Genomic DNA, 25,873 nt, shown 5'->3' with positions numbered 1-25,873 from the left:
GCTTTTAGTTGACCACGACTCTCTGGCTCCTGACGTTTGAATTCAGTCCCACGCACGAGTGGGGGCGGGAGCGCCGGGAAAGGGCGTCGAGGTCGGAGCCCCAGCAGCACGTTGCAGCCGCATTCGCTCCCGCCGGCGCCTGTGCACCTCGTTGCTGTCGGAAAACGAGGCCCGGAAGCTTTGACTGCGCGTCTGTCCTAATCAGAGCGACCCCTACTATGTGGCCAAACCTGGCGTTGCAGCTTCGGCGCGGGTCTGTGGTCACGACTTCCCTCACGGGGCTCCAGTTACCCCGGCGCACGAGGGTCCAGACCAGCGCGCTTCCACTCCAGGGTCCCTAGAGCCCTGCTCTGTCATCACACGACTTTCTCATCCCATCGGCTTACTTCTAGGCCGTGGTTTCCTGAAATGGCAGGGGAAGCAGAATACAAGGGGGCACCAAGCCACTTGATTAGGTGGTGTCTAATTGACCCCCCCCCCACCTGCACTTCTTCTCCTTTTTCTTCATTAACCCAACACTTAGTGAGTATAATATGCTAGCCCCCGAGGAGTCAATGACGGGCACTTTGCATCTGAGAACAGTCTAAGCCAGGGGTGTCCAACTGCGGCCCGCGGGCCAACCGAAAGCCAATTATTTTGCATAGAAGGAACAGTAGAAACATGAACGAGGGTGACAACAAATGTATGAACGGCCAGTAGACCATTGATGCTGAACCACATTATGCCTGCGGGCAGGGGGAAGGAGGCGGGGTAGTAAAGGTAAAGGGAGGTAAGGTCAGGAAGGTAGACGGGGCCCAGGTCACCAGGGGTCTAATGTCATGCTATGGAATTTGAACTTTATAATATGGGCAATGTAAATCTGGAATTTTAGGCCAGAAATAACTTAGAAGCGTTACTGAAAATTTGCCATTTGTGAGGTACTGTAATGCTCCTACCTGGGCTTCAGAAAGGAGACTGACGACAAAATGGAGGGGCCAGATCGGAAGACAGGAAGAGCAGAGGCAAGGATGTCAGGGCCGGGCAAGAGAAAGGCCTGTTCTTTGTGGTACCAAAGGGAATGAAAATAGTGGGATGGATTTGGAACAATCAAAGAGAAAATCATGCAGGAACCAGTCAAATGTCTGTACCGTGACACAGAAACGATAGCTTTCTGAGGTAGGACAGCTAGGCGGCTGGCTGGCTGCCAGAAAGGGAGCTAGAGAAACAGGAGGAACCACCAAGCCAGGGGCAGTGTGTGTATGTGCACTGGGAAGAGTGGAAAGGGAGCCGTGAGTTTTACAGCCTCTGCAGGCTATCCAGTTGTGGCTGTCACGTAACAACGACTTGGGAGTTTGGGCTGAAACACCCTGGGAGCCAGCTTCTCTGCCTCCCAATTTCTTACTGACACAGGGTCATGTTTTGTGGCTGTAGTTTAATCAGCAGGCACAACACATCTGTTAAAGAAAGGTTGGCAGGCTTCTTTATCGAAAACACAGTCCTTCAGCCCCCTTTCCTCTGCTCTGGGAATATCTGGGTTTTTGCAGGCCTTCTGCACAGCTGTTTCTATCACGTGCTATAAACTGAAGCAAAAAGATAAAGGGTTGGGGTGACTAAAACCCTAAAACTCAAGTGGGCACTAAATGAGCTCAAGATTGTCTCTTCATTCCCTTTACGGTTTTCAAGTACCCTCCATGTGAGAGCAGTCAACGACTATTGCAAACTCAGGTAACACTTTACTGAGGAGACTCTCCATTGGTGAAGTGGCTACCTTTGACCTGTCTCTGGCAGGGACTCCGTGGAGCGAGCTGGCACACACAAGTGGTGCAGGGTGGAGACCGGGGACCTACAGGTGCTCTCTACGCTTGGCCCCCCAGACGCTCTGCAGGCAGTGCTGGTGGGCCACAAACTCTCTTACAGACATGTGACATAGATGATTTTTAATATTTTCTTAAAAAAATACAAAGGAAATGAACTCTTCAGATCAATTCAACTCAGGGAAAGAGGAACACATGGAATTTCAGAGTAAAGGGAAATTGTTTCGGTTATTACATTCCCATACTCCCACTACCCACAAAGCAAGAATTTTACTCCATAACACGGGAGCTTTGAATGGGAGCTCAGAAATGGGGATAGCAGGTACTGGAACTAATGAAAGAATTTTGGTTGTCCTTGATTATTCTGTTCTGGGATGAATATAATGCACTGTAAGGACACGCAAGGGTAGCTTATAGCAGGAGAAGGACTGAATGTACCAAACACAGCAGTAGAAATCACTCCTTAGCAGAAGTGTGCCCTTCAAAGGATGGGGCAGCACTCAAGTAGCTGAACTTCAGGCTGCTACCACCCCGTCCCACCCCAAATAAATAGCATGGAAATGTCTTAGCAGTCTGTGGTTCAACGAAGACAGTCTGTCACCTACTCAAGGCAAAACTTGCCATGCACAGATGAGCCCTGGCAGGGAGTAAGACGATCACCAAGTCACAGGTACCTCAGTCTGTTCCCAGGCACACGGGAGTCCCACACTTACTGCATCCCCGCCCATCCCAGCATCTGTCCACTCTGTTGTGCTGTCGGACAGTCTCCAGGGCCAAGAGAAGCAGCATGTCGTTCAGAAAGACCTTGGGGGAATCAAAGATCCTTCAAATGACACGGCTGCCTTGCCCTTCCAGGTCACTCTTCAGGGCTGGTACCGGTTCAGTCACGTGCCCTGGCATTCAGTGTACTGCACTTGGCTCTAAACCCAGCTAATACACCAACCCGTGCCCGTGAGGGAATGTCACCAAGATGTCCCCCAGATCTTCCCTTTCTTCTCCTCCACAAGGGAAGCATGCTGCCCCTAGCTACCGGTAGACTAGGACAGGTTTTTATTCCTGGAAAACAAAGGCTTGGACTTTACCAAGCTTCCTTATGTTGGCGCCCTTCCAATCCCGATGCAGGCTGGGCACTGCCCACACCCGGGTGGCCATACTCACCGTAACTGCAACACACGGGGCACTACACACATACAGACAGATGTCCTCCTACGCACAAGGGAAGTCAGACATGGCAGAAGGTGCTCCTAGACTAGGAGGAGAGGTGACTGGCTTCTCACATCCAGTCAGTATGTACTCTCTTCCCTCGAGTGTCTGTCCCCACCCTCCTTGGGGACGATGCCAGCGCAAGGGGAGAGTGTCAAATAAGTACGATCACCACGCACGGTGCTGCTCATCACGCTGTGCACAGTGAGAAACAGACATTCTGGAAAGGAGACTTGGTTCTCCCGCAAACTGCCCCTTGGACTGGTCACTAGCTCTGGGTGGTGCGCCAACAGGGATCACTTTTCTCGGAGAACACACACGCCAGCATCACAGCGCTGGGTCCCCATGGATGTCACCACTTCCCAGCTGTCGATGACGGGGTCATAGCACTCAATGCTGCTCAGCAGGCAGTTCCCGTCGTAGCTGCAGAAGAAGGAAGGCGACATACCTGAGGGACAGTTTTCTGTCCTCCCCACTGAGGCTGCCATTGCGGACATTTCCCCTGACCCAAACCATCTCCCCTCCCACAACGCGCACGGCTCACGCTGCCCCAGGCACGCCGGCTCCACCCATTGTGAAACGCTCACCCAGCAATCGCATACAGTCTGCCCCGAAGCACCGTGGCCCCCACATAGCACCGCGGGGTGGTCATACAGGTGACAGCTGTCCAGGAATCGGTGCGGATGTTGTAGGCTTCAACGGAAGAGAGGTGGGCGGTACCATCAAATCCCCCCACCACATATATATGGTCATTCAGCAGGGCTACTCCTGCACCTGCGAGAAAAAGGTACAGCAAGTTATACTACAGAGCTTAGCATGTGAAACAGAACACGGTCACTGATGGCAAGCTGAGGGTTAGGACTGGAGCCAGGCTGGCCTGGAACAGTCAGCTGAGCACAGGTTATCCCCTCTGCAAACCCTCCAGCTGGCAGGCGAATGAGAAAAAAAGCCATTAATCTGATGAACTCAGAGCCCAACCCTCTCCATTAGTAAAAGGAGGAAGTGGGAAGAAGGAGGCGAGGGCAGTGACTGCGGCCCAGCCCGCTGTGCTGAGAGACGCTCTCAGAGCACAGGGCTAGGTGCTGGCCTGTCCCAAGTGTCACCTAACACGTACCAGACCACAAAACGGCTCTAGATGTGCCAGCATCCAACGACACAGGACATGACTCAAACAAGGCTTCGGCCCTCAAATGTACAACCCAGTTGAAAGTTTGTGCTTGTTCTCATGATATTTAGAGAAAAGAGAGGCAAAGAGGAGAGCGAGATCTGACTGGTGATTTACTTAAATCTACAGCGAGGGAGGAAACACCACCTGATTGACCCCTGTCCTGCGACAGCACCCACCCCCCCCCCCCCACACACACACACGCACGCGTAAGGGTGTGACAGCACTCCCGTCCCTCCCTTAGAGCTGACCGCTCTTACCAGAGCGTTTGGTGGCCATTGGTGTGACATTAGTCCAGTGTCCTGTATGGGGATCATATTTCTCAACTGAATTTAAGATGTTCAACCCATCATATCCTCCTGAAAGACAAAGCGGAGGCCGTTCCAGAGAGAATGACAGACGCTTACGCCCAGGCCCAGCCCACCTTCTTTGGAGTATTCCCACTAATTCTTTCAGTTTCAGTTCTCCCTCAAGAGTTCCACTCATCGAAAGCGAAACCTGAGAGTACCCTATTTTCCGCTTCCACGAAAACGATCACCCCAGTTCACGGAAACTGCTGGGCCACACCACCAGGTTTTCGTGGATGGAAGTCTATGGACTCGATGCTGGTAAAAGGTGCCCCAAGGCTGCCGCCCATTCGGCCCCCTCCCTGCCCCACCGGCTACCTAGGCAGTAGATCGTGCCGCTGGCCACCACCAGCCCAGCACCCTCTCGGGCTGTCTGCATGTCTCCCAGCATGCTCCACTGGTCGATGTTGGGGTCATAGCGCTCCATGCTGGTGTGACGTCTGCTGCCATCGAAGCCTCCAGACACGTAAATCATGTCTGCTCGAATGAACAAATCACAGGCTGTCAGAGAAGTCTCCACAGAGCCCTCCAAGTCCTGCCAACGTTGGGGACGAAACCAAGTGATTCTTCTGGAATAAGTCAATGAAGTCTGACTGCTAAGAAGACAGCGCAGTCGAGACCTCTAAAAACGAGGGGTGAGCGGGGACCCTCAAAAGCATTCAAACACCGGCTGCAGCTCGGAAGGCACGCGTGCCGGGTCCAACCACCACCTGCTGCCAGTCACGGTGAACACTAAGCAGCCCTGGCAACACTGCCATCTCCGAAAGAGACCTCAGCAGCACCCCCACAGCTCACGCGCCTGCTGGACGACGGAGCGGGTGACCCCATGCAGCCCACAGCAGAGCCCACCTCCCAGCGTGGTGGCTCCAGCAAGTCCCCGCCGGACGTTCATCGGGGCTACGGAGTACCAGACCCCGTCCTCGTCTGCCGTGTAGTCTAGACATTCCACCGAGCTGAGGCGGGAGCGGCCGTCATAGCCGCCGATGACGTAGATGCGGTCGTGCAAGGACACAGAGGCCACATAGCGCCTCTTCCGAGTGATGCTCTGTGGGGGGAAGAGGGGGAGGCTTCAGCCCACAGGCCGAGGCCCCACCGCGGCTGTCCTCCCGGCTGTACCCACACACTCTGCTCCATCACGGCCCCCCAGGCCCTGCTGCGTCCTCAGGCGGCTCCAGCTGTGTGCCCACCCAATGGAGGCCTCTTGCGTGGTGCGAGGCCCTTAAACACGCAAGCCTTCTCCACGTGTGCACTTGCCACAGCTGTCAGAAGCCTTAATCTTTCTGTTACCCAGCATCGGATTCCTTTCTATTCCACAAGGCACTGGACTAAAGACTGCTACCCTTCCATTAAGTAGAAAAGTTTTCCTGCTCTAATTGCTAATTAAAGGGCCAGGGGTCAAAGGCCCAGAAAGTCAGGACTGATCAAGAGAGTTCCACATTTTCTCAGAATTATTACCGTTCACTCACCATGAAACAGACATACCAAGGGAGAAAGACGCAAACTTCTGAGTTCCACGGAACACCACGTAACCTCGAGTCCCGTGTACTGAGCGCAGCCGTGAGGCATGCTGGGAGTTACAGACAGCTGCGGGGCCACGGGAACACTGCCGGCCACCTGAGTCTGATATGACTCAGAGGTCTAATGACCCAACCTAAGTAACTCCTCATGAGCACCCACCGCGTGCATGCCACGTTGTAGAGAACATCACGCTGTCACAGGCTTCTCTACTTTTAGGGCTGGACTACTCAGCCTAGGGTCAGTGACAGAGGGCTCTCCCACCACTGACCCACTCTTACTCACCGGCAGAAAGCTCCACTCCTGAGTCTTGGGGTCGTATTTCTCCACCACGTCGATGGGAGACTGCTGGCTTCCGAAGCCCCCAACCACCAGAAGCACTTCGTTGGCCCCTGAGGACAGAGGGAGAGCACGCTGGGTTGCCGGCCCAGAGAAGCTATCCGACGTAGAACAGGTATCGGAAACCATTTCTTCTCGAAGGTCTAGCTCTTGAGGAACCAAATCTCTGCAGTTGAAATTTTTGGACAATACTGAACCTGCAGAAGGAAACTCGAGCACAGCCCTACACCATGCCGACCTGTCTAGAAAGCTCTGGCTGACATATGGACAGGGCTCTACGTGCAGGCCAAGGCAGAAGGAGCTCCCTGGCCTCCTGCTTATGGAACTCAAAATGGCGCTTCTTGTACTGGGGAAGAACCCTCTCCTAACCTTGTCTCAGAAACACTTAAAGGTGTGGCATAGGAGCCAAGTGTCAGATTTTAAAAATCTCTTTTCCACGAAGTTTAATTTTTCCAATTTAGCCGACTATATGACCACGTTCCCTGCCAGTTCATCAAAACTTCCAGGTTTCCACAAGACCGGGCTTTTAAAGGGAGTCTTCTTCTCTACAATTTTCCCAAAGAAGATTGTTCTCATGGCCTATCTTTCCCTTCCCCCGTTTATCAGATATTTATTCTGATAAAATATCTCCTGCTTTGTCTCTTTCCAAAGACCAAGTCTTATGAGGAAACCACGTGTCTGCTGTCCTTGAGCTCCTGGGGACAGTGGGTTAGCCGGAGCAGGCAGGAGTGAACAGCCTATAGATCAAGAGACTGAAAAGATACAATTCAATGCAATGTCAAAAACAAAAAAGTTATGGGAAATCTGGGGAAATGTGAACATGTACTCAATATCTGATAAAGAACCAGTTGTGTGTTTTCTTTAAGGAGTAACAATGACATTTTGGATACATTAAAAAAAGGTTCCTTGCAAGGATATGGAGGGACCTAGAGAACATTATGCTAAATGAAATAAGTCAGACGGAGAAAGGCAAATACCATATGATCTCACTTATATGTGGAATCTAAATAACTGAATAAATGAGCAAAGTAATCAGAAACAGTCTCAGAGATACAGAGAAAAAACAGGGTTGCTAGATGGGAAGAGGGGTGGGGATGAGGGAGAAGGTGAGGGGATTAGAAAGCACAATCGGTAACCACAAGATGGCCACGGGGATACGAAAGTCAGTTTGGAGAATGTAATCAATAATGTAAAAATTTTGTAGGGTGTCCGATGGACACTTGTCTCATTAGGGAGACCACCTAAAGGATGGTGTAGATGCCTGATCACTGCCTTGTACAGCTGAAGCTGAAGCTGAACAATAATGAATGTCAACTGCAATTTTATACATACATGTATATGTGTGTGTGTGTGTGTGTGTGTGTGTATATATATATATATATATATATATATATATATACACACATATATAGTCACAAGAAGCGAAGTACAGCATTAGGAATAGAGACAGTGGAAATGTAAAGGCTGTGTGTGATGTCAGAGTAGATTGGGGGAGAGCAGTTATCACTGTGTGAGGGGTATATATGATAAATGTCTAACTATTATATTGTTTTTCACACCTGAAACTAATTTTTAAAAAAATGTTTCTTATCTTTCAGAGATACACATGAAAGCATACTATATATGGATGGAATTAGAGCCTGTCTGGGATTTGCTTCAAAATAGACCACGAGTTGGTAATTGTTGAAACCAGCTGATCATTCTATCGTTCTGCTTTTGTATATGTTTGAGATTTTTCTTAATAACCCACCACACATAAACCATGGAGTTTAACCTATCTCCAGGGATGATACCCATCTCACCAAGAGGCAAAGTGGGCCCTTCTACAACGTGAGCCAGTAAGGAGTTCTCAACGTCAGCTCCTTTTAGAAAAGCAAAGCACGTGAGCAAAGGGCCCTTTCCTGTGATGCTAATCTTACTTGTGCATAAAATGCCTTCAGGCTGGGAGAGGATGGACGGCGGGTTCTGTGCTTCCTCCCTGGCAGCACGAGCCCCGTCTACCTGCCCCTCCTTTCTCACCACCTCTTCTTTCCCTCGGACTTCTCTCCGTCTTCTCTCCCTCGGAAGGTAGGAGCAAACCTTCCATCCACACACATTCCCTGTGCACACGAGCATGACGCTAGGGGCTGACACCTGCACACAACCGAGAAGCACCATCTATGCCCTGCACAGCTGAAACATTTCCATTGATTTTCAACTGCAATTTTTGTTGCTTTATGTAATTTCCAGAAGAAAAACATAAACTAGAAAAAAACCCTTTCTTGATAATATGAGTTCATTCAGGCAGCTTTTAAAGGATGGGACACAGAAGGAGATAGGGAATATTTACAGTACAAGAACCGACAGCACTTCCTGTTGGCTGAATGCCTGTCAGTCAACATACTGGTCACCATGTGCCTCCTCGGCACTGGGACAGAGGGCACAAAGGGAGGGACCATGTGCTCCTGAGGCACTGCTAAGGAGATGCCAAGTTAAGAGTCTAGTTGGAAACAGCTTCAGAATGTCTCTTGTAGAAAACAAGGAGGGAATGCAGAGTCACATTCTAAGGTCTCAAGGTCAGGACAATAAGCAAGTCTCCTGAGCAAGCAGGAAGTTTCTGCTGCCTGTTCAGAGAAATGTGGGAAATGCATCCCCACAGCATCTTCCGGCTTTGCTGGCTCGCAGAAATTCTCATTTGCTATAGTTCAACTGAACAAACAACTGGTGAGTGCTGTCCTGAGCTCTCTGGGACACCGTTGGCTTTGCAGCAGAGAAATAACGTCTTCTGTAGTGGACATAACCCTAGTGATTGAATTTAACTCTGCAGATATACAGCGTCCCCCCGTATCCGTGGGGGACACGTTCCAAGACCCCCAGTGGAAGCCGGCAACCTCGGACAGCACCGAACCCTACGTATGCTGCGTTCTCTCCCCGCATACATAATACAGACTCACCGTTTCACCTAAAGGAAGCACTTATGGCTTCTCCTCAGCCTGTCTGCACTGCCAGCATCACCACTCTTGTGCCTGGGGTCGTTATTAAACAAGGACGACTGAAACAGACACTACCATACTGGACAGTCCATCTGATCACGCAGAAGGCACCTAATGGGCAGGGAGCGAGGGCAGCATGGACACGTGGGACCAAGGGACGATGCGTGCCCCAGTGGGAAAGAACAAGATTTCATCTCATTCATACTCAAAACAGCAAGCAATTTAAACTTACAAATTGCTTATTTCTGGAATTTTCCATTTAATACTTTCATACCGTGGTGGACCGCAGGTAACAAGAACTGTGGATAAGGGGGCTACTGTATAGAACAGGGGTGTCCAAACTGTGGCCCGCGGGCTAACTGCGGCCCATGATCCATTGTTAATTGGCCCGCAGCAAATTCCAAAAATATATTTAGTTTACTTAAATAAACCAGGTGAGGCAATACGTACTTCACCTTGAGTGAGTGGCCCGGCTGTTTGTGTATTTTACCGCATATGGTCCTTGGTGAAAAACGCTGAAAAAAGTTTAGACTTTTTTGGTATAGAAGAAGAAAAGGTAGTGTACAGGGGTAAAAGTATTTCTCCAAATTCAAACTGGGAGTAGAAAGCAAAGCAAGTAAAATGTCTGACTTTCCACTACGCCACTGGTTCACAGGGTACTAAGAGGACATGTGTAAGCTTTCTAAATAGCAAAGGTAACCACTGCACGTGTCACCTGCGCAGAGGGGTGTAACTAACATTGGCAGCTAACACCCCCTGCAGCCCCACCTTGCTGCAGGTTTAGTGCTTCCCTTGCATGTTTATGCTCATGCAAACATACACGCGTACAGGAGTTTTGCCTCTTTTTTTTTTAATGATGCCCCCACTTCCTATACTGTTAGTCTATCTGCCCAGCTACTTACAACCGACTCTACGCTTTTAACGGTTTCCTAGCATTTCACAGTCCCGCCAACCATTCATTTCCTTCAGGTGCAATTCAGCTTGTAGTCCTTTTTCTGGCAACGTTAGCAATTTACAGTGAATTCCTATATGTCTTCACCTACACATGCTTATAATGACATTATTACAGTAACATTATTTCTCGTACAGATTCCTAGAGGTGGGACAGGAAGGGCACGAGCATTTACCCCTGATCTTCACTTCTGGAACGGCTAGTGGAGCCTACTTTAAATGTTCACTGTCCCCTTACGTTCCCTCGTCTGTGCGCCACTGGCAGCCTCTCACACCAGCGTTCCACTGGGTTACTGTTCTTTTCCTCGTTAATTTACATGGATTCTTTTTATATCAGAAATATTAACCTTGTGTCACATACATTGAATATATTTTCTCCCAGTCCAGATCTTTTGACTTTATGTCTTTTGCCATCAATTGGGAAAAAAACAAAAAAACAAAAAACAACAAATGATGCTGTCCACTAACCTTGAAGGGTTCTAGGTTTTCCTGTTTTGGTTAAGAAGGCTCCTCCCCAGGGGGTAGCAAGAAAAGGGAGCTGTCATCGAAGGGTACAGAGTTTCAGTTTTGTAATGTGAACAGTTCTGGAGATCAGCTGTACAATGACATGCATGTACTTAACATGACCGAACTGTCCACTGAAAAATGGTTAAGGTGGTAAAGTTTATGTGTATTTCAACAGGTTCCCATCCAGAAGTTATACAGATATTTTCCTATAATTTCTTCTAATATTTTCATGGTGTTTTCACACTTAGTACCTTCAGTCAGTCCTGCGTCGATGACATATCTTGTACATAGTATGAAACATAGACCATGTTTTGTCACCCTGCAGGAACTAACAGAAATGTATCATCTACTATTCCTTCTAACAGTTCCCTTAAGTAACAAACGATATCTCTAGGTGGTGGGATTGTGGATGACTTCTATTTATTTATTTTTTGTTTCTCTGTGTTTCTAAATTTTCTACATTGACATGTAGCACTTATGTCATTAAAAAATGTAGGGGATAAATCATCATTTTACTTAAAATGATCAATGAACAGCTTAATTATCAATTAACACCTCAGCTTTTACACACAACATCATCTAGGCTCTTGAAACAGTGAAACCGGGAGCATAGGAAACGGAAGTAAACTCTGAGCGCGCTAGGCGTCTTACACACATTAGCTCATTTAATAGCGACCACAGCCCAGTGAGACAGACCTCAGTAGCCTCGTTTTGCAGGTAGAAGCGCAGGCTCAGATCAATGGAAACTTGCGCAAAGCCACACAACCAGTCACTGCTGGGGTCTACTAAGACAATGGCATTTGAAATAATATCAATGCACAGCTCCAAACACATTGAAATCAAATGATAACACTGCATAACACTTGACAATTTATAAAGTGCTTTCACACACTATCTCATTTAATCCTCCAAATAATTATGTACAATAGGTAGAGAAGATACCTTGGTTCACAGGAAAGAAAGCTCAGGTGGTAAACTGATTCGTCTGAGATGAAACAATCAATACAAGATTAAAAACTGTCTGAAACAAGGTCTTTGAATTTTTTTATAGACCGCTCTTTTCAACTGCAGCACGCCACCCCCTCTGTGCCAGCTTACCCAGACGTGCCCTTGTCCTGGGTCCCTGCATCTGACTTCGCAGCTCGGGCCTGAGGTGGAATTTCTTTGCTTCATCAACGAGGTCCCTGCACTGCAGGCTGCAGCGGATGACAGGCTGAGGCACAGCAGACAGCAGAGTGAGCAGCAGGGCCACCTCCAGCATCGTCAGTACAAAAGGCACATTTGTAATTAAGTTGTAATTAACTAAACACAGAAAACCAGTTTCCAAAACCTGGTCGGTCCAGGAGGGCTGCTGATAACGAGGCTGTGGGTTTCCAGAAATGGTAGAAAGCTTTTGGAGCAGACAATACGCTACATGGCAGAAGCATCAAAGGATGTGAAAGTGTCCTGCGGGGCGTCCCATGCAGCCCGGCACTCACAGCAACAGCGTCTGTCCGCACACCCTACCAGTGATCACACAGTGCAAGTACATAACACTTACTAGCAATTTAAGGGACGCCCCAACGGCTCCTGTTGCCCTCTGGGGTGGCTGGTGGGATAAATCAGGTCTGAAGCCACTTCCCCAAGTCTCACAGCCCTGCCGTGCAGACCACATGCATGTCTGGAAGAGCTCACTGCACCTTCTCCACACTGCTCCCGGCACAGAATACCTCAGTGGCCGGTATGAGCTAGGCCACAGGGCGCCACACTGGGCTTTTGCGTGGGCTCACCACTGAGGGCCGCCAGGAGCTCGGAGGGAGGGAGGAGGAGAGAGGTGAGGCCCCCTCACTACCAGGTTAAGTGGTGACTGGGAGTGTCAGTTCCAAGTCCGGCTCCAGAGCATAATATAAAGAAATGAATACGAGGGGTATATGCATGGGTTGTATGGAAGAAATGACAAATAAAACAGTTGGAGAAGTGACACCATAAGCCTGAACTTTTCTAATGTGAACAACTGGAACACTTTTGTATTAACCCCCAAAGAGACGTGGGGCTGGTCAGAAAAGCCATTCCCTACCTGGGCCTTACCTACATGTCATAAATCAGCGTCCCCCCAAGGTACGGTCCAGGTAATACAGGTGACACATAAAATTATGGGAACGTACCACAAAGAACTTAAGTTGGAGAAACCCTTACAAACAAACACGATTTGACCCGAGTTGATATTAAAACTACTTTTGCGTTAGTTTCACCAGAGGTCAAAAATAGACACTTGAGAGCAAAGCACGTTTTCCAGGGCAATTTGGAACAACTTACGTTTAATAGAGAAGGGCACAAAACCAAGCACAAATGAAATTAAGTGACACACTTGCACCTGTGCCAGGAGCCCTACCGGCCGAGTCGCTGCCCGAGACCACGCAGCACCAGCCTCTGGCTGTCTGGAGGCAGAGCCCAGGGGACTCAGCACCGAGCGGAGACACTGCGGGGTGGGCCCGCGTGGCCACTCACCTCGGTGTCGATGACGTCTGTGATGTACCTAGGACTCAGCAGAGGCATCCGGACATACTGCAGCAGGTCGGGCAGGGACTCCTCCCGCTCCTTCCTGGCGTGCTTCACCCAGCTGACGACGGCCTCGAAGACGGGCTCTTCCGAGTCGACCTGCAAGTGTGCAAGCGCGTGCATCACACACCTGCATCCCGCGATCTCCCAGGTCCCAGAACAGCCGCGCGAGCCCCTCCCTCCCGTTCCCCAGGATTTCCAACTCCAGAAACAACTGGGTCTTGAGACAACAATCTTCTCAGACATAACCCACTAAGACCAGGCCAAGGAGTCAAACAGGCTGACACACCGAGGACAGACAGTGCCTCGTCAGCCACCGTCACAGCCTGGCTTTCACCTGCCAGTTTCCCGGGGCTTGAACTCTCTTCTGGTCATTTCGGAAACATTAAAACAACTTTCCTTCATAAGTGCTCCCTAGTATCTCTGGGCTTGCTCCCCAAACCCCCACTGGCCTGTGAAGCGGGGACTCCATTTTCATAGTGCCGTCCATTAGCGCTCGGGCAGCTACCGTGCTATCTGAGATGACACACACTGGTCACTGTGGGGACTCATCCCCAAGCTTTCGCATGACAAACTGGCCGACACGCCCCGAAACCCATCACATGCCCCTGGAACGGCACTAAGTATGACACCTAGGACCTCGCACAGACCACACCAGCGTCCAGGGTCCTGTGTCCCTTCCAGCAGCCCCAGACTGTATCTGGCTGAGACACCTTCCAGAGTGTGATAGCACCTAGAGAAAGAAGCATTCTGTGAACCTTTCCTAAGAACTGAAATGTGGACAGTGCTTCCGAACACCCACGCACTCGATGGCTTCCCGGACACCTACTGAGTACCAGGCCCTGTGCTGAGGCTGGAATACGATGGTGAACAAAGCAGACGGCGTTAAATTGGAGAAACGAACAAGCCCGGGCCATCGTCATGCACCACCCCGGAGACATGCAGGGCTCTGCGGCAGAAGACGGGGTTTCCTCACTCCCACGGACGCGTGGGGGCCGCCCTGTAGAAGCGACAGCTTCCAATCTGATGGATGAAGCGCAGGCAGCCAGGGTGAGTGAGAGTCCTCCAGGCAGACGCAGAACATAGGCTGCACTGTCCAATGTGGGAGCCACCAGACCCGGGCGCTGGCTACACTTACCGTGTTTCCCTGGAAATAAGACCCGGTCTTACTTTAAGTTTTATTCCAAAAGACGCATTAGGGCTTATGTTCAGAGGATGTCATCTTGAAAAATCATGCTAAGGCATTTTCCGGTGAGGTCCTATTTTCGGGGAAACATGGTAGGTTAGCTCAACTCAAGTGAAATCAAAAGCTCATCTTCTCGGCCACGCTAGCCACATTGCAAGGCTCAGTGCACAAGGGCTCTGAGTGGCTCGTGAGCTGGACAACGCAGACACAGCCCTTCCATGTCACATGGTGTTCTGTCGGACAGCACCGCCCTAGAGCAAAGAAGGACCTGAGGGCTTGAGAAACGGCAGGAGGCTGGTGTAGGAGTGACGGAGGGAGCACATCAGGCCGCAGAGCTGAACAAAGCACACGAACACAGCACTTGACTCTAGGGCAACTGGAAACCATGCAAAGCTCTCAAGCAGCCTAATGAGCTGATTGCACTGATGTTTGTCCAGCTCACCTGACGACCACAGTTTAGAGGGGCCAGGAGCGGGGACACCAGTTAGAGGCAGAAGGTGACGGTGCTCAGACCGCGGCCGCAGCGATGGGAATTTATGTACCACCTTTGGGGCGGTCACGTTAAGCATCGTCCCGATGGATTCGGGGCAGAGGAGGGCGAGGAAGAGTGTCTGGGACTATTTAGAAATGTTTTTGTTAACGAATGATAGACTAATAGTTTTAAACAGCTGTATGCTTCATCTGATACATTCTAGGTTTAAATTAGATAAACCAATTTAAAATGGGGTTTTTCAATCATGAGCAGGGATCTTTGATTTTACTGAAAACAGAATAAACTAGAACTGGAGAAAAATATAGCTCCACTGGGAGGAAAATTCCCACTAATGCTTCACCACAGAGAAAAATTTCTCCATAAAAAATTTTCACCGAATGCTTTTATGTATCAGGCACTGGCATTCCTACTTACTGTTTAGAAAGTACGACTATCAGCTACATTGCACAGAAAAGGAGACTGAAGATGAGTGGTTAGGTAACACGTCACCCACAAAGTCACCCCAGTTTGATGCTAAAGCCCTCGCTGTTCTAACCATCATGACACATGGCTTCCCACTGTTTGAAGTGCTGCTGGTTTATACAATGGACAGGAAGTGTCAGCTAGCAATGAGAGTCGGACATCTGCTTTCTGTTTCTGGCTGGCATACATGGAGGAGACAAAAATGAGTCATTTGAAGAGAAAAAAGCAGAGTTCTCAGACTGTTTTCTTCTCAGCTGCTGAATAAAAAGGTTAGTTATCTGCTCTTCCTATGCCAACTAGTTTTATTCCAAAGTCGATGTCATTCTAAAATAAACGACTTCTGGGACGGCCCCTGATCTGGTCGATTACAAACCAACCGCCTCCTAGGAGACCACCTCACAGTGTGGTGGTTGAGAGAACAGACGGCCTGGCTGCCTGGCTCCGAGTCCAGGCTCGTTCGTTTCCAAGCTGTGGTCCTATGATTAACCTCAAAGCCTCAGTTTCCTCCTCTGAAAAACAGACACTTCTGAGAATTAGATAAAAAATACCAGGAACGGAGCCCTGAGAATGGAACTCTAGGGACCAGGGATTTCTTTCTGTTTTGTTCCCAGTTGGAGACCCAGCATCTGGAACTGTTCCGGGCCCAGAGTATCCGGTCAATGAGCTGACAGTAAGGGCCACGTGTTCCCTATTGTACGCCATGTGCAGCCAACTTCAAGTCTACAGTGCTCATTCCAGTCACTGTATTTCTGTGTATGGACAAGTCAAGAAAAATCCATGTGTTCTGGCAAAGTGCCAGTTTCCAAGGCTGAAGAACGTGCCACTTGGCACTTCTGTGCAAGGACGCAATACCCCACACCCTGAGGGTGGGGACACACGTCAGCAAATACTTGGCTCGGCACCATCGTGACACCAGGTTCTCTGAGCTGACAGGAAACAGCAAGTCCAAGCGGAGACTCACTCCTTTGAGCTGAAACGAGGTCATCAATGTGCCCTAATCCCTTTTTCCTCTGAAGTCAGCAGGAAAAGGAGTAAAGAGAAAGTTGGCTACAGTTTGATAAGAAATATCTAAGACTTGTTATTACATGAAAATCCCAGTGTCAACAATAAATCAGGGGGTAAGCATTTGATTTACAAAAGTGTATCATAGGATTTCTTTAAGTAGCAAACCCATCCTACAGCATCTAGAGTATTAATCAAACTTTGACTCTTTCCAGTATGTCTCGTTTAAACTGACGAGCCACTAACTTCTGGTAATCCACTAGTTTAAAATTCATTTTTTACTATTATCTGAGAACAAGAGGGGAAAAAATGAACTCTTAGCCTTCCTGGAGAATTGAATTTCTCCTAACTGGGGGAAATAAAACAAACAGGTGAACTTTTATCTAACACTTGGCTCTGCTAGGTATATTCCAGAAGCTACTGGAAAGAAGCACTGGACCACTGGAGATGAATGCCATGGGGTTCAGAGACACCAACAGCTCTTATCAGCCTTCTCATGACCCCTGCCCTGGTGCTGTGTCTTAGAACCAGAACTGGCTGAGGCTCTTCTCGCAGCGTTCTCACTGCGCCCTGGCCTGGGCTCGCGTGTCTCCCTCTGCAGGTCAGATACCACCCCAACCTCCAGCTCACAGGTGCCCCCTCCACTCCCTTATGCCCCCAAAGGCACATGAGACCTGGCTGCTGCTCATGACCGCCACCCTCTGTCCCATCCTTTCGAGATCATTCAACCCAGGTTTACTCTTCTTTCTCGTATGTAATCTCCTTGCACTGAACAGGCTCGTTATTTTCTACTTAATAATCTTTGTCGTCTCTGCCGCTACACTGGGACTCTCCGAAACAAGAGTTGCACCTGACTTTTCGATCCACAGCACGTGGCACAGGGATGGCTGCACTGTTGGCACTGTCGACAGATGTTTGTAAAATGGGTGAGTGTCTGACAGAGAAATCCATTTCCTTCCGATTCATGCTCAGCCCACACTTTGTTCAGTAGTGACGCCTGACCATCGGGATCATGTATTTTATTACGGGAAGTGGTGAACTCTCTCCCTCCCATAAATATGCAAATAACTGCGGCACAGAGTTCCAGGGCCACTTAATGAACCCTCTGGACACCTGACGGGGAAGCCCCCTAGCAAGAGCGCAGTGGTTCCCCCCACCCCACCCCAGCCCGAGCCTGCCCACCTGGATCTCGTCGCACTTGATCAGCTTCTCCACCTCCCCCTGGCCGAGGAGGATGAATTCTTCATGCTGCACGACCTCCGGGAAGTGCTTCTGGCTGAAGACCTCGGCGGCCCTCACCAGGTCAGCGCAGCCGTGCGTCTCGGCGAAGTCCCGGATGCCCAGGCAGTTGGAAGGGTCCAGCTGGCTGTCCAGGAACTCGCAGCAGGCTTGCTTCACACCTGGGCACACAGACGGTGACATGTCAGGGCAGCACACGCTGGCATTGCAACATCTTCTCTACACAGTGTCACAGTTACGAATCAGATCGAATCTCATGCTTAAGGAACTCGAGTCCCACTTCTGTGTCACGCGTCAGGGGACCTTCAGGGAGGCATCCACACGGTCTCCACTTCAGCTTCAGACCAACACTGCAAGACCACTTGCGTCTGCGGACTCTGGCGCCACTGAGCAAACATGCCGACAGCACCGAGAGTCAAGCTCAGAACGAAGTACAACTCAGCACAGCACCCCTAATTTCTACTGCATGTGAAAATTTACCTCGTGACTTATGTGACGGTCCAACCTGCACACCTGAAGCTAATATAGTACTGAACGCCAACTGGAATTGAAAATGTGTTAAATGTTCAAAACCCTTACTAAAAGATTCCAGTGAAGGAAAAACAGGAGACACTGATAACTATGGCATGTTTCTTAACTGAAAAGTTCAGAGTATCACCTCAGTGTCATAGCTGAACAGGACGCAAAAGCGTCACACTGTTTCAACCAGGTACTAAGAACTGAAAACAATAGAAACCTCAGTGCAGGGTAAGAAAGACAGACTGGGGGCTGGAAGGGGGACCACCAGTCATCCTGTGAAAACTTTATACTTTCATTTTAGTGTGTCAACTTAAATTTGTAATACGTAATTTATACGGTTTAACAATTGGAGGTACAAGAGGGTTTCCCGGAAAGTCTCCATCCACCTGGCCCCACCCTCTTCCATGTGGGCGGTGAGCAGTGTTGGTGTCTGGTCCTTGCAGGGCTGCGATGCACATTACGTGAGAAAATGCATCCATTACCTCCTCCTCCAGCTTTTTAAAAACAGGAAAGGTGTAGACGCTAGTTTCTAAAGAGCCGAACACTGACATGTTGAGAGGTTCCTTCCCACTGCGAGTGAAATCGGACCTTCCATGCCATGGCACTGAACAGGGGTGACTGCAATCTGTCTCTACCGTTTCACGATTAAGCTGACACCACTCACTGGAAAGCTTTCCAGGCTACCTTGCAGCAGCTGTACCTTTCAGCTGAAGCAGACAGGCTGCGGGGAGCAGCTCCTGCACGTTCTCCACCGTCACACGCACCGTCTCTGTGTACACGAAGTCCAACAGGATTCCCATGGTAGAGGCAGTAAGACCTTGGATGTCGACGTAAGGCTTCCCCTTCTCTGAAAGCTGGGAACAAAGCAAATACAGCTTATGTCTGTAGCTGTTCAAGTGGAGGAGGAACTGTATGTAACCCAACAAGGTGACACCTTCTTGGAATATCAACTTTACTAGTGAATAATTTAAAACACTGTTTTTGTATTAAAGCAAACATAGGTGTATTACAGAATAGAATGCACCAGTTCCACCACTAGTGTCCATGACCCTTTCAGGCAAAGCACGAAACTTCAAAGGAATTTCATGCTTGGGGAAGACCCTGTGGGTAACAGCTCCAGACCCCCCAGGATTACCCAGTGTGGTCTTGTCTGTCCTTGGGCATTCGGTAATGACAAAAGGAACATGCAGAGCCCCCAAAGGGGCCTTCTGCTGTTAACATGTCTGAACACGCTGAGTTGTTTGATATTTTTGCAAGATACTGGGTTGACTTTCTCTTGGGATTACCAAGTTGCTGGTGGTATCCTTAGTTTAGAATATACCCTTGGAGTTTTGAGTATTGATGAAACTGAATGATCATAGGAAACTGTTTAGCTAAGGGTAGAAATCTTCAATTTTACAAGACAGTAAACTATCTGAAAATTGATTACCTTATAAAAATGTCCACAACTAAGACTGAAAGGACAACAACTTGACTTGGAAAAAAAGGCCTGGAAGTACACACTGTTCCCCAATAAAATCCTCTTCCTCAAAAAAAAAAAAAAGGAAAAAAAGGGCCGGCCTGGTGGCTCAGGCGGTTAGAGCTCCGTGCTCCTGACTCTGAAGGCTGCCGGTTCGATTCCCACATGAGCCAGTGGGCTCTCAACCACAAGGTTGTCGGTTCAATTCCTCGAGTCCCGCAAGGGATGGTGGACTGTGCCCCCTGCACCTAACAAGGGCAACTGGACCTGGAGCTGAGCTGCGCCCTCCGCAACTACGACTGAAAGGACAACAACTTGACTTGGAAAAAAGGCCTGGAAGTACACACTGTTCCCCAATAAAGTCCTCTTCCTCAAAAAAAAAAAAATATATATATTATTAGAGCTTAATTGCAGTTTATAAATTCAAAACACTTATAAAACTCCAGTGCATCAAAGTCACCTCTGATTCCTCCATCAGCCAGAATACTCAAAAAGTATTTGCTACCAAAGCCAAGAACAAAACCAATCCCTGACATTAAAGTCACTAGCGCATTATTTTATTACCATTTAACAGGGTAAAGTATTTACAAACAGAAACATACGGGGTCTGGTAATTAAGTTCGCAAACTAATCCTACAAAAGTGCTATATACAACACTGCTGAATAACACTAAGGTCACCTTCGAAGTCCTCCCCTTGGGAAGCTGTGCACCGATGCCAGTGCCTAGTCCACCCTTCAAAGCAATTTTGGAACTCTTTCTGGAATGGCCATCAGAGCTGTCGTCATATTACCCTTGATGTCCTGAATGTCATCCAAATGTCTTCCTTTCAATATTTCCTTTATCTTTGGGTAAAGAAAGAAGTCACTGGGGGCCAGATCAGGTGAGTAGGGAGGGTGTTCCAATACAATTATTTGTTTACTGGCTAACAACTCCCTCACAGACAGTGCTGTGTGAGCTGATACATTATCGTGATCCAAGAAACTGAATTGTTGGTAAAAAGTTCAGGTTGTCTAACTTTTTCACGTAGCCTTTTCAGCACTTCCAACTAGTAAACTTGGTTAACTGTCTGGTTGGTACAAATTAATAATGAATAATCCCTCTGATATAAAAAAAGTTTAGCAACACTGTTGCAACAAGTTCGCGAATTAATTGTCAGACCTCGTATAAGACACTTATTCCAGAAATTTCTTATACAGTCAACTATAGTCACAGCTGCCAAATTGCTTATGTATGGAAATGATATCACCACGTAATAACTTAGAGCAATTACAGTATCATTTCACATTTACATTTGCTTTACAGACTTTTCAGAGTGGTTCTCATTTACTATCATTTCATTTGATTCTCACGGTGACCTGGTAAGGTCGTCAGGTCTCATACTGTGTCCATTTAAGACACAAAGGATCTAAGGTTCAAAGAAGACATGTGATTTAACCAGCAAGAGATGCTACAAGCCGGGGCTCTGGCCTCACTCCTGTGGACCAGCGGAGGAGTACATCCGGCTGGAAGAGAACGTGGAGCCGTCAGCTGGGTCACTTTAGTTTACAGACCCTCACCCCCACCCCGTGAAGTTACGTGGCTGCCAGGCTCATCAGAATTGCTGAGAGAACTGAGCTCAAATCCAGGCCTCTGGATGCCCTCCTTTGTATTAATCAGTCTTAAAAATAAAGACCAAACCATCTGGCGTTTTCTTGCCCAATGTCAGTTTTTAAAAAAAGACTGTAAAGTAATCACTGCTAAGAAAAAAGAGAGGGAAGTCTTATGCAGAACTCCACATCAAGTCTGGCCGTGGAAGCAGAGTGAGGACAGACAGGGAGAGGACGCGGCAGCTGCTGGGCTGCACTCTCCTCACCACTTGCCAACTCCCTCCGATGCACGTGGACAGACAGTGGGGATCTGTGGTGTCGTCCCCCCAAGATCATTTCCAATCAGCCCTACTGGCTGCAGCGATCTGTCAGGTTTCCACACCCCTCCTAGCCATGTGACCGAGCACTGGCTCATGGTATCATCAACTATGTTGGCCTTAAAATGAGGTTACAGAATATAAAAATCTGTATTTTGGAGGCTGCGAGGCACACTAGTTCAAAACTGTTTGGGCTTTAGAGACAGAAAAGTTAGGATTCAATCCCACCCTCTACATTCACAACCCATGAGACTTGGGGCAAGTCATTTAATACCCGACACCTCGTTTCTTCATTTGTAAAATGAGATGGTGACACCTAGCTTTTGGGTAAATGATATAACCATCACCCAACGCAGCCCCTGGCCCACGAAAGGCAGCTACTGTCGTTATCATACTACCTCTTCTGTTCAGATCCAGCAGCAGTATCTTCACTAAGGAGATGGGACTAACTAAAGAAAATACTGTGGTTAAAAAGATTGTTTTTTAAAGCATTACCATAATGATGTATTTTAGGTATTCGTATAAGCATAGATAAATGATATAGTAAACACTGGTGCATTCAGCACTCAAGCTTAAAAAGGAAAAATCAAGACAATTTATTTAAAGATTAAAAATCAGACTTGAGATCTTGAAAAATAAGAAAGTTGCAGGACTTGTGGACTTCTGGAGAGCCTGTCCCAGGACCCTGGAGCTGGACCCAGCAGATCCGCCCAGAGCAGACTGCTTCCCTAACCCCTCAGGGCCTGTCCGAGCCACCTCCCAAGCCCTAGGCCCAGCAGGCATGTAAGGTGGTCCTGTAATTTCCCTTAACAAACACTGACAGCACGGATAGATAACCAAGAAGTAGTCAGCGTCCTTCTTTGGTCTCTCTGCTCCGGGAAAATGTCCCAACAGTACTCAGCTTTCTAAGAGTACATCATGCTATATTCAACAGCGTTACGCTACACTTTAAAATACTAAGTAAAATAGTATTTAAACATAGTAAGTAAAACCCAATAGCTGACGTGTGTGTTTTACCACGCTAGTCACTGTTTTCAGCAATATATACGCAATTTTCTCAAAGAACTGTCCCAACAACCACATCATGATCTATAACTTGCTTCCCTGATGGGAGATGAGAACACTGAGGCCTGGCCAAGTGGCAGCTCCTCGACAGAGCCCATTTACCATTTCCCTGAAAATAAGACCTAGCTGGACCATCAGCTCTGATGTGTCTTTTGGAGCAAAAATTAATATAAGACCTGGTTTTATTTTACTATAAGACCGGGTCTTATCTAACACAAGACTGGGTCTTATATTAATTTTTGCTGCAAAAGATGCAATAGAGCTGATTATCTGGCTAGGTCTTATTTTCAGGGAAACACGGCAACCCCTCCTACAGAAATCCACTGTTCTGTCGAACTGCAATTTGAGCCAATGAAGCGAGCCGACCACAAGGTTACGAGTCTCACCTCGCTCGTGAACATGGCACAGAAGTAGTCGCTACAGGCAGCCAGCACGATGCGATGGGCAGGGAAGTCCTTCTGCTCCACTCTGAGGGTCACGTCGCACAGCGTGTTGCTCTTCCGGAGGGAGTTCATCGAGTTGAGGATGGACTTAGCGTGAGTATTTGTCATGATGTCTTTGGGGGCCATGATGCCTCCCATCAAGCAACGTGGAAAAAGAACGAAACGGGCCCTGGGATTCTGCAAATACAAGAGAAAAAAAGAGTGGGCATATCTGAAGGATGGGGGTTGGGGGTGGGGACAGGATATTTTCAATTAGTGTTACAGCTCAAGGAGGCTTCCTGAGAACCAAACAACAAACAGAGAGAACCCCCAATCCTGGCGTCAGCCCCACAATCCAGCCACTAAGTAACCCAAGTAAAAATGATCTCTTCTCTGAGTGCGCTTACCTCTTGACATTTATTGTAATCAATACTCAGCTGTGTTATAAATAGAAAGAAACTACACCTCCTGATCATCTACACCAGGCTGTTATCTCCAATGATAAAATGATGAAAAGACAAAATTTCTTAAAGGCGTGTACCTGTTATTCAACACCCATGAGTAGTTTATACGGGGAAGTGCGGAGAGGGTGGGGATCCTGTGTTATGGATTTTTTCTGTCCAGGCAGGTGTACAGTAAGTGCATAGTCAATGCATTCAAGAAAAGAGAAATTGTGCCTCCACCTTAGAGCCGTGAACGCCAGTCAGTGAAAATAAACTTTTTTTCTAAAGAAGTAGGCAAAGAATCATTTATGGTGATTTCCAAATACATCTGGATTCCTCTTAAAACGAAACTTCCAACGAGGACCAGCCACCTACACTGAGTGTATGTATGTGGGCTTCCCCTTGATTAAGGTCCTGAAGCTCTTCTCAGGGAGGGTCCTCCTACTCTAGTCATCAGTAAATGTCCGTCGACACCAACAAGTTAGTATTTGGAGTAATTCTCTGTACTGAAACAAACAGCCTTCTTGGGTTGGAAACTTAGCCAAAGCCCACTAATTTTACTGCCACAGTCAGCCACCTGCAAAATTCACCAGCACGCATCACTTGAATGAACGTAGTAATAGATTCCATATCAAAAAATGAAAGTACTTTCTTGATGATTGTTGTCATGCAGCTGCCTGCCTGTCTGTCCCCTCGTGCCTACCCCTAAAAGGAAAGAAGAGTCTGTGAGACTATTCCTTTCAGGGACATTGTTTCACCTTTATGCCATCTCCTTGTTTGGCCCCAAAGCATGGTTGGCTAGCCAATGACGGGTAAGGTTCGTCAAGAAAGGAACGACCCAAGACAGGCAGTTTTGTGGGGACCACCAGAATTCACGGGGTTGATAGAGGTGGGCACAGCCGCCCCACATGCCCCCGTCTAAGGAGAGCGTCTGCCTCTGTGGCTGTATTCCTTCCCCCAACCTGCTTGGCAAGTGATTCTAGATGTGATGACATCAGTTCTCCATCTCAGTATGTTTTCAACATAAAGGTTTTGGCCCCTGAGGAGGTACAAACAACAATTACTAATACATCAGCCGGGGGGACTTTCGGCAGGCAAGGGTGATTGGTTTGCACCAGTTTTCTGGTCTGATGCATGAGACTCACAGACCCTAGGAAAACAATGCCACTTCCTTGTGTGTGCATCAATAAAAGCCACAAGGTGGCCCGCTTCGGGGCTCTCAGTCCTTGGAGGCTGCGAGACCCCTGGCCTGTTTCAAAACTTTCTTGATTTCTGTTTCTTTCTTAACCCTTCGCTGCCCTTTCTCCTCTCACTGCCCGGGTTGCGCTGGACAAGACAGAGGGTGACAGGCTTTGTCACACTATTTCTTTCCTTTTCTTCATCAATGACAACTCTGGCAAATGAAACGGGGTGGTTAAGTCTGTCTTCCTTGGAATCCAAAACTTTCTGAAATGATCGCAGAAGAAACCTCAAACCAGGGTCTTCAAGAGCGCCAAACCCACCCTACACCTTGCGGACGGGACACCCGACATCGCACGGCGCCCCGCCCCGTCCGCAGGCAGAGCGCCGAGACCCCCCCAGCAGCCCTGCGGGCGCACTAGACAGAAAAGGCGGCGGGCATGGGACACGCGTGCTTTCAGGAAGGGCTTCCCGAAGCCGCTGAGCCGCGCCTCCGCGCGGGAGCGAGGGCTGAACCGACGCGCGGGGCCAGGGCCGCTTCCTGGGGGGCCCCCGCGCGGCCCGCCGCAGCGTCGGGCACCTGACGGCAGCTCGGTGCAGCGTGGGGACGCCTGCGCCGCCAGGCCCCGTCTCGGCACGCCGTCCACGCCCGTTCCCCAGGCCGTGCGCCGCGCAGCTCCCACGACCACGGAGCGGGGCCGCAGCACGAAGACTCGGGCGGGCGCAGGAGGAAGTGTCGCCCAGGGCGCGGGTCCCGGAGGGCGGAGCCGAGGCCGCGCGCCGAGCCCCCTCCGCGGCGCCCCTGGGCGGGGAGGACCCGCGGGCCGGGCCGGAACCGGCCGGGCCGGGCCCGCAGGGCCGACCGCCTCCCACGCGCTCCGGCAGCTCACCTGCGCCGACCCGGCGCCCGGGCGATGGGGCGAGAGGCGCGCGGCCAGCAGGCGGCTCAGGGGCCCGGGCGCCGCCGCCGCCCCGACGCGGAGCCTCGCGAGCCGTCGCCCGCTCGTCGGAGCCGTCCCCGCGGCCGCGCGACGTGATGACGTCGCAGAGCGCGGCCAGCCCCGCCCCTCCCTGAGCCGCGTCACGTGGGGCGGCGGCGGCACGTGACCCGGGGGGTGCGGCGCCCGGCCTCCCGAGGCGGCCGCGGCGAGACGGATGGGCCTGTCCCCG

General features: G+C 49.4%; 1 protein-coding gene across 2 annotated transcripts; it reads right to left on the bottom strand.

Annotated features, from left to right (window-relative positions):
- Positions 1-1,901: 1,901 nt before the first annotated feature.
- KLHL12 (kelch like family member 12) lies at positions 1,902-25,750 on the bottom strand. Of its 2 annotated transcripts, none has more exons than XM_081039001.1 (12): positions 25,594-25,750; positions 23,046-23,279; positions 18,932-19,085; positions 17,656-17,873; positions 13,280-13,429; positions 11,891-12,044; positions 6,309-6,415; positions 5,358-5,553; positions 4,827-4,985; positions 4,422-4,520; positions 3,584-3,770; positions 1,902-3,419 (listed from the first exon to the last, which is right to left on the bottom strand). In XM_081039001.1, exons 2-12 carry the CDS (start codon positions 23,238-23,240, stop codon positions 3,293-3,295), a joined length of 1,746 nt encoding a protein of 581 aa, XP_080895127.1. In that variant the 5' UTR covers positions 23,241-23,279; positions 25,594-25,750; the 3' UTR covers positions 1,902-3,292. The 2 variants fall into 2 exon arrangements, with proteins under 2 accessions (XP_080895127.1, XP_080895128.1); XM_081039002.1 differs by having other exon boundaries at positions 11,891-12,005.
- Positions 25,751-25,873: the final 123 nt, after the last annotated feature.

Source organism: Rhinolophus hipposideros (assembly GCF_964194185.1).
Source record: "Rhinolophus hipposideros genome assembly, chromosome: 26".
Taxonomy (NCBI): Eukaryota; Metazoa; Chordata; class Mammalia; order Chiroptera; family Rhinolophidae; genus Rhinolophus; species Rhinolophus hipposideros.
The sequence above is the reverse complement of the archived record's forward strand: the minus strand, read 5'-3'. Positions and strand labels throughout refer to the sequence as shown.